At 41.8% G+C, this 9,070-nt stretch overlaps 1 protein-coding gene across 1 annotated transcript; it reads left to right on the top strand.

Annotated features, from left to right (window-relative positions):
• Positions 1-1,445: 1,445 nt before the first annotated feature.
• On the top strand, positions 1,446-5,414 carry LOC311239026 (gamma-crystallin N-A-like; the record flags this gene model as incomplete). The annotated part of the gene is made up of 4 exons (XM_084327247.1): positions 1,446-1,466; positions 1,991-2,239; positions 3,821-3,966; positions 5,279-5,414. The coding sequence occupies 4 exons, from the start codon at positions 1,446-1,448 to the stop codon at positions 5,412-5,414; spliced, it is 552 nt and encodes a 183-aa protein (XP_084183373.1).
• Between the last annotated feature and the right edge of the window lie 3,656 nt (positions 5,415-9,070).

Consider the following 9,070-nt stretch of genomic DNA (forward strand, 5'->3'; position numbering starts at 1 on the left):
TGTCCTAAATCCGTTGGTGAACGAGACCCAATGGTCTCTAACTACACACCCTCAATGCTCTGCATCTTCTGGCCGCCTCAGACCCACTCCTATCCGAGCCCCGGGGAGGGTCATCAAAGAGAAGCCGCCTATTCTTGGTCCTTGCCCCACAATGGTGGAACGAACTTCCCACCACAGTTAGGACAGCCGAAACCCATTCAATCTTTCGCCGTCGACTAAAGATACACTTCTTCAATCAATATCTGAAAGGAAAAAAAGAAATAATAATAACCCTTACTGTCATGCACTTATGTCCTAATATACTAACCTACACTGTAGCACTCAACACTTTAATGAACATTGTTACTCAGCTGATAGAGTTGTACCCTTCCTGCTGACTTGTCTTCTAAGTCGCTTTGGATAAAAGCGTCAGCTACAGTAAATGACTAAATGTAAATGTAAGGACTGGTCGAGGTGGTTTTTGGTGTGTCGTAGTGGGATAAGTCTATGGCTGAACGTGCTCCTCATCCTGGCTAGCTCCTCATAGAGGGGGGTGGGAGGGGTTTTCCAGTATAGCATCTAGCTTTTTCCATGTACACCTCTAGTTTATCGTTCCAAGTCCCAAAGGATCTTGGTGCCCCAAAAGGAGTTCCAGGGGATCCACAGCAAAGCGAGGAGTCATATTTGCCATATTTCAAAGTAACATACTGATGGAATGTATAGAAATGATTGTTTTGATCGTAGGAGTTCTCTCCTTTGTTATCTCCTCACATATCTACCCACCCTGGGATGACATAGGGATCCATGGTCAAAAATAGAGCGGTCGTCTGGTAACCAGAAGGTTCCCGGTTTGATTCCGGCTCCTCTCGGCAGTGCGTCAAAGCGTCCTTGAGCAGAGACACTTAACCCCCTAACTGCTCCCAATGAGCAGGTTGACCTTGGTGAGTGAATTGGTGAATGTGAGGCATAAGTTGTAAAGCGTTTTGGATAAAAGCGCTATATAAATGCATTCCATTTACCATTACGTGTATCTATTTGGGCGTCCTTGCTATGAAAAACAACATGGACCCTCTGGCCTAACCCATAGGCCTACCCAACTGCATCATTTTCGACTCTCTGGGTTGTGTCTATTTGGTACCCGGCCTTGTGTCCGTAGCCACCCCAAATATTAGTCTGCCCCTGTCCTCGGGGCAACACCACTCTCAAAACCCAATCAAAGCAAAATCTCTCTCTCTCTCTCTCCATTGTCCCCCCCCCCCCCCCCCAGAAGCCAAAGTCCAATATCAGCAGTGCCAGCTGTAAGGGAAACTGCCCATGTTGCACAACCTCTAAACCCCCCATTGTTGCGCCTTTGTGCCATAGGCCTCGCGATACCTCCGCCCTCTCTAAAGGCCTTATATATCAGGGTGTCTAAATTTTTCAACTCTAATACTGTGGGACTAGTTCGAACAACATCAGTTGGAAAAATGTCGCAGTACTCAGGAAAGGTGAGTCCGCCATAAAGTGTGATACGCATCTTGGTAGTGGTACCTTCCCCCCCCCCCCCCCCTCCCCCCCAGCTCAGCTCGTCCACGTCGAACAAAAGACAGTGTCCTCTGGGAGCCTCGTGCGATGAGAATACTGTCTTTTTGGGCAGCTGACTGGTTCGAACCCTAATTTAAAGATTTTTGTCGCTATTCACCGTGTAACACTGAATGCCACCATTACACTTGTAATAATAACAACACTCGTTTCACATGACTATTGACATGTGATCATTTCTGATCATCTGCGACACACTGTAGACGTGTGTAGATGTTTAACCACCTGTACATTGTGTATTGCTGTTGCACTTTGCTGCTACATTTGCACTCTGGTTGGATGCCAAACCTCTTTTCGTTGTACTGTACTTGTGCTGTATGATGACAATAGATTTGGATCTAATCTAATATAATATGAAATCTCTTCGAATAGAGGAAATCTCAGCTCTTAATGGAAAACAAACTGTTCTCTTTGCCGTGGCTTCCACCAGGTCGTGTTCTACGAGGGAAAATGCTTCACCGGCAGGAAGCTGGAGATTCGCGGTGACTGCGACAACTTCCAGGACCGCGGCTTCATGAACAGGGTGAACTCTGTCCGCGTGGAGAGCGGCGCCTTCGTCTGCTTCGACCACCCCGACTTCAAGGGCCAGCAGTACATCCTGGAGCACGGGGAGTACCCCGAGTTCCAGCGCTGGAACGCCCACAACGACCACATGGGCTCCTGCAAGCCCATCAGGATGGTAAGGCCGCCGCCCCGAGGGACTGGTGCTGCCCCCCGTGAACTGGGGGGAACCAAAGGGCCGCTGGGTTGGCACAAAGGGGGACAGACAGATGTTTGTGTGTGTGTGTGTGTGTGTGTCTATCAAATCTCTTTTACTCTTTTACTAGTTTTAGCCCTTCACATTTCATGTTCTTTTTACTCTTTTACTAGTTATAACCCTACTTATTTTATGTTATTCTACTCTCTTACTAGTTTTTATGTTCTTCTACACTGTAGCGCCTTGAGATTTGTTCCACAAATATAAAGCGCCCCTACAAATGTAATAATAATAATAATAATAATAAATAGTTATATTACGTATGGGGTATCTGTATCTGTGTGTGTCTGTCAAATAGTTATATTATGTATGGGGTATCTGTGTGTGTGTGTGTGTGTGTGTGTGTGTGTGTGTGTGTGTGTGTGTGTGTGTGTGTGTGTGTGTGTGTGTGTGTGTGTGTGTGTGTGTGTGTGTGTGTGTGCGTGTGTGTGTGTGTGTATGTGTGTGTGTGTGTGTGTGTGTGTGTGTGTGTGTGTGCGTGTGTGTGTGTGTGTGTGTGTGTGCTGACACACCATTAGGAGAAACCTGCCCTTCCAGAGGAATGTCAGGACAGATAGTGACCAAGTGTTATTTTTCACCGCGTTTGCATCTCATTGTCCACTGCGTACATACTGACATTTTTTCCCCTGCGAGTGCCTGGAACCCTCTCCATTGTGTATGCATGTCACTTTCCAGGGCGTATAGATGGTACACGTCAGCTCTACCCAGAGCCGTTTATTACCGCTAAATGGCTCCGTTTTGTCATCTTTCAGCGCGTAGTACACAGCATTTTCCAGTGGCTATATGCTTGTCATTTCTCACTGCGTATACGTGCCATTTTCCAGCATGTAGGATGAGAGACGATGGATCTTTTTATTTGTTGGGGGAAGTTCTGGGGTCATAGAAGCACAGGGGAGGGGGGGGGGGGGGTACGGGCAGGGTAATACAAATAAAAAGATATAAGAATAATTTTTTTTAATATATATTATTATATATAATAAAAAGATAATAAATATCTGTAGATACTATATCTACAATATATATCCCTTACCTATACTCTTACTAGTTACGCTGCTGGCCAGTATGACATAATACCATAGTGTCTCTATACCTGTATCACTGTACATAGAGCATCTGTACATGATACATCTGATTAGCACTATTACTCAGTAGTACTAATTTATACTTTTTATAAACAGTTTAATCACCTGTACATTGTATATCGCTGTTGCACTTTACGGTTACATTTGCACTCTGGTTGGATGCCACATTTATTTTCGTTGTACTGTACTTGTGCTGTATGATGACTATACATTTGCATATTAATCTAATCTATACATGGGCTAAGTAAAGCCAAAGTAAGCCTATACATGTAATTTTTTTGTGAGTAGGCTACACATAATTTTCACTGTGAATATGTGTCCTTTTTCACTGCATACTATTGCAGTGTGTGTAAATGTTTTCACTGTGTATATGCGTGTCCTTTCCCAGTGTGTATAATACTGTACAATGCCACTTCCTCAGCACGGAGAGCACTACAGGATGGAGCTGTTCGAGGCCGCTAGCTTCGTTGGCCAGAGCGTGGAGCTGACCGAGGACTGTCCCTTCCTGCAGGGAAAGGGTCTGACCAAGAACTGCATCAACTCCCTCAGAGTCTATGGAGATGGAGCGTACGTATCTCTGCTGGTTATTTTTCTTTAAAAGGGGCAGTTCACCCAAAACACATTTCTAGTAGACAGTTTCAGTGTGACTCGCCTATTTTGGAGAGATGCTGGCCGTCACTCAAATACAATGGAGATGAATGGCGCTCGGTTTGTGGCGCTCGAAGCACCAAAAGAATACATTTTAAAAACTCAAAAGCAATCTCTCTTTCCAGAAATCATGACCTGGTTACTCAGGAAAATCCACAGACCTTGTTGTGAGCAGTTTCATGTAGGAACAATTTTCAACCGAAGTACAGCCCCATTCATCATTATGGGGGGTGTAGCTTGGTAGAAAATAATTTCAACATGAAACTGCTCACAAGTTCACAACAAGGTCTGTGGCTTATATTGAGTAACAGGGTCATGATTTCTGAAAAGACACATCGCTTTTGAGCTTTTAACATGTTTGTATTTTGAATTTATTTTCTAATGGCCACAAGCCGAGTGCCATTCAGCTCCTTTGTATTGGAGTGACAGTAGACATCTCTCCAAAACTAGGCAAATCACACTAAACCGATCTGGATGGATATATAACACTATGGGTGCTTTATTATTTTGGGTGAACTTCCCCTTTAAAGGGTACTCACTATATTGTGGGGAGAAAAGTGTCTTAATTTGTCCTTACGTTTTCTTTAAATGGCTTGTTAGCATAATTCTCATTCCTAATGGAAACCGCCCTGAAGCCTGCAGCTCTAGCTGGGTGGATTGAAAACTGTTGGAAAATTAAGGGCAGGGGTATTAATTTGATTCCTTCAAGGTGACTAGTGTCTAGTGAAGAGGGATAATCAAGTACTGGTCAAATTAAGATGTCAGAGAGTATCCTTTGTCTTACCTCTATCCTCTATCATGTGTCTCATTTAGTGTCCATGTAAGTACAATGTAGAGGCCTTTAAATCCAGGTTAGAAACCTACCTGTTTACCAGGCCTTTTAGCTTTTAAACTGACCTTTTTAGCCTGGATAGTCTGATCTCACACCTACCCTGTTTTATGTTTTTTTTTTTTTTTTAATCTTACTTGTTGTTATGTTTGTCGTATTTGTGTTGCTTTCTTTACCATGTTTTACTGTGTTTTATCATAGTGCCATTTATATACTGTATACATCATTTGGTGCAACTGCAGTTGTTTTAAATGTGCTTTGGAAATAAAACATATTAGGTATAGCCTATATAGCTATATAACTCCTTCCTGCAAACCCAGATAACCCAGACTCCACAGCAGACACTGTACTCATGCCCCAAATGTCTTAATCTTTTTTAACATTTGGTTCTCTCCCCCCCAGCTGGGTCCTGTATGAAGAGCCTAACTTCCGTGGCCGCATGTACATTGTGGAGAGAGGCTCCTACAGCACTCACATGGAGTGGCAGTCCCAGAACCCCAACATCCAGTCCATCCGCAGGGTGGCCAACTACTTCTAGACCACGTCACCCACATACACAGACAGGACTGTGAGATGCTGTCAAACGCAATCACGCGTTGATTCCGTGGGACTGTAAAAATAATAAAAAGAGAAGAAAAAAAAATATTTCACAATGCCTTGTCTGTTTATTTTTGTACTAAACGGATTTTGAAGGTTGAAATGAAGCACAGATGCAACACTGACCTCAATCGTATTTCCGATTCGACACATAATGTAGAAACTATGGAAATTACTACTCGCGCCGTACAGCCACTGTATGAATGGTTATATCCTGTTCAACTCATTGCCTTCTACCATGCTTAGCAATTACAAATGGCAAGCTTTTACTGTAGCATGACGTTTCTCACTGGGATGGACCATAGTATTTGGTATCAAGGACGTGGGTTTGGTTTCAACATTCAGGGGACACCGCGGGGGGTCGGCGGGTCCTCCCCCAGAAATCTTTGAGTGTCAGACACTTCATTTCCTGCATACTGCTGTACTTTTCTGCGCCAATTTGTGCCTTTTCTGCATCAATTCATGGTGGAAATGTCTTTATTTATGTAAAGGAAAAGACAACATTCAGGTACCCGCGCTGACACAAATATAATGGAATATAACCAAACGTTGAGATGCCAGGTTGAGATGGTATGGTCCTGTAGGGGTGACTCCAATTGTTGGTTAATATATAGTTACAGGTAAGAGGGATATATAAATGTTTTGACCCCCTTAATTTTTTTTTAACTCTTTTGGGAAGGGGGTTGTCTTTCATATTAGCTATATTTTTGGAGGGGGACAAATTTACCTCTTCTCAATATTGAGGGGGACATGTCCCTTGCAACCCCCCCTAAAAATATGCTTATGTTTGGTATCATGGTATTTCCCTTATTTTCAAAACATTATGCAGTGCACCATCGGTATCATGGTTTAAAGTATTTAAAAGTGATACAATGGCGTTCCATCACTGGCTGGTACCATGGTAACACTGAAAATACCATCAAACTACCATGATACTGCTTTGTAAGGGTGTATTATCACAAGCTCCTAGATATATTAGTACAAGCATCTAGATATACTGTATTAGTACAAGCTCCTAAACAGAGGTGGAAACCAGCACATGCCCTGGGGAGTACTGCTACCATCTAGTGTCATAATGTAATCTGCTACGGAGTCCAGATGGTGATGTTAACCTCAGGGTTTTCAATATGATCACCATGGGGGATTTCAACGGCTACGTAACACATATAGAACATGTCAAAAGGATGTATTGGTGTACTATTAAGAAATAATGTGGTGCAGACACACAGGTTTTATTCACTCACAAACAATCCGTCTATCCTTAGTGAGCCGTTAGCCCCCCCCATGGTATAATTCAAACCATGATGCCGGGGGTTCACTGCATAATGTTTTGGTTACTACCGGTATAGTGAGCAAAAGAACATGAAAATACAGTGATACCCGCATGCTATAAAGATTTTCCGGCGATGTCACCACTGATCTACAATGACCTACAATGATCTGTAATAGATCAGTGGATCAATAATGATCTATAAGAGATCAGGGGATGTCTTGGGTTGTGAGTGGTGAACCTTTGACCATGAGCAGCAGCAGCTCACACATGCTTTCTCTTCTGACTGTCGTGACAACAGAACATCTGTCTTTACACAGTTTCCCTTATGGCTTCTATTGAATTACAGGGTCAATATAGGATAGCGTAATGAGGAAATGCTTTGTCTTGTGTTACACTCCGCAGTACTAGTTTTGAGAGTGATTACCTACCTAACCTTGTTCCTAGGCCATTTGCTGCCGGCGTCGGCCTTGGTGTCACCAACCTGACATCGGTCTTGCTGTCAAGAGACGCAGAGGGCAGAGAGGGCTGCAGGCGAAGCTTAATAGCATTTCAACATTTCCATGTCATTTTTGATTTCCTGCGGTGACGGACTGGACTTATAGTGTATAGTTTTCCATATGGACGGGGAGAGGGGGCGACGGGAAATGATTTTTACCCTTGGTTGTCGTAAAGCAAACTTGGTACAGACAGACAGATATATGTATACTGAGTTAACGCACGTCAATAATGCAGGCTAGTAACACTGACATTTTAGAGTAGACAACAATGTTTGCTAAATGTGGATGTTAGTGGCGTGGTTTAGAAAGCATGGGGATAAGCCATCTCTGTTTTACATGATGCAAGAGATTAAAAAAAAGTACTAATAAAACAATAGACTAATCAGATCTGTAGGAATTCGTTACACTTGCCTGTAGTGCTCAATGGAATTGCCTCTAGTTCAGGGGCGTCCATTTGGTATGGCAAGGTATGGCACTAGCATGTTTTGATATTGTCAATTATCTCACTTTTACTAGGTGACTTTTGCTGTGACTAACTGAAATATGCCCCCAAAAAAAGGAAAATGGACATAGGGACGTTTCTTTATCAAAGGGCAGCAGAGACAAGTGATACAGGGACACAGGTAAGGTCTGGCTTAGTGATTATAATAGTGCAGTTCAGCATTCAGTAACCCATACTTTTTGTGAATGTGTTTTTGATACTACATTCTGTTGAACACACACCTCAAAACCGTACCTAAGGAAAATTGGCTCAATTGCAAGAAAAGTAATAGACAGTTATGATATTACATTCTGCATAATTCGTATGCAAAATATTGTGGTTCCCTGCTTTAGTCTGTTGACACATTTATATACTAAAAATGCTTGTGTAGTCCTGTGTCATACCTAAATGTCATATAACTGAATTGTATAGAAACAACTCACCAAAAGTGACTATTGCACAACTGATTTGACAAAAAAAATCCACCTTCACCCCCTCCCCCCCCACGCCCTCCCTTCTCGCCATACCTTGCCTTTTAGTGAATGGACGCCACTGCTCTAGTTTGTATAGAAAATGACTAAGTTGACCCCACATGAAAGATGGAACCACTTACTTCAAGATAGAACAGATCATGTTAAATCACTAACAAATCAATTATTATTATTATTGATCAACTGCCAAATAAAAGGCTAATTAAAATTATTATTTTATTATCATGTATGTGGTTCAGTTTGTCTTTTTCGAATTTGTAGTTTGTCCAGAGCATTATTTGAGGCTGAACTAAGACTTGAAAGAATACGTTGTCAATGTGAATTAAAAAACAATGTCAACAACAATATAGTATAATATTAGTTTTAGCACTGGTATACCAGTGCTAAAACTAATATTATACTATATTGTTGTTGACATTGTTTTTTTTAATATATATATATATATATATACATATATATATACGTTACGTAATTAATTGGCCCTATTTCCTTTACTATCAGAAGTGTTTGTTTGTGTAAAAAAAGCATAAACGTAGGTTAGACTATCGGTTTTAGATTAAGAAGATCCTAAAACCTAAGGGACACTTATTTTCCACGGAAACACACAATGCAATGGTGTTTGTTTACTGTGAAAAAAGAAAGAATGCATACACTGTATTGCTGCAACAATTACCAATGTGTTTTACACAAATGGCTCAATAAAGGAATCTGAATCTGAATCTGAATCTGCACAAAAAAAATAAAGTGACATAACATAACGTCTGCTAACCCACTCTCCCTTTCAGCTTCAAGAAGGAACTATAGTTGGAATATGCAAAAGAGTATATTATTATGTATCCCAATGATGGGAAACCC

This window comes from Notolepis coatsorum, assembly GCF_963971535.1.
Source record: "Notolepis coatsorum genome assembly, chromosome: 13".
Lineage (NCBI taxonomy): Eukaryota > Metazoa > Chordata > Actinopteri > Aulopiformes > Paralepididae > Notolepis > Notolepis coatsorum.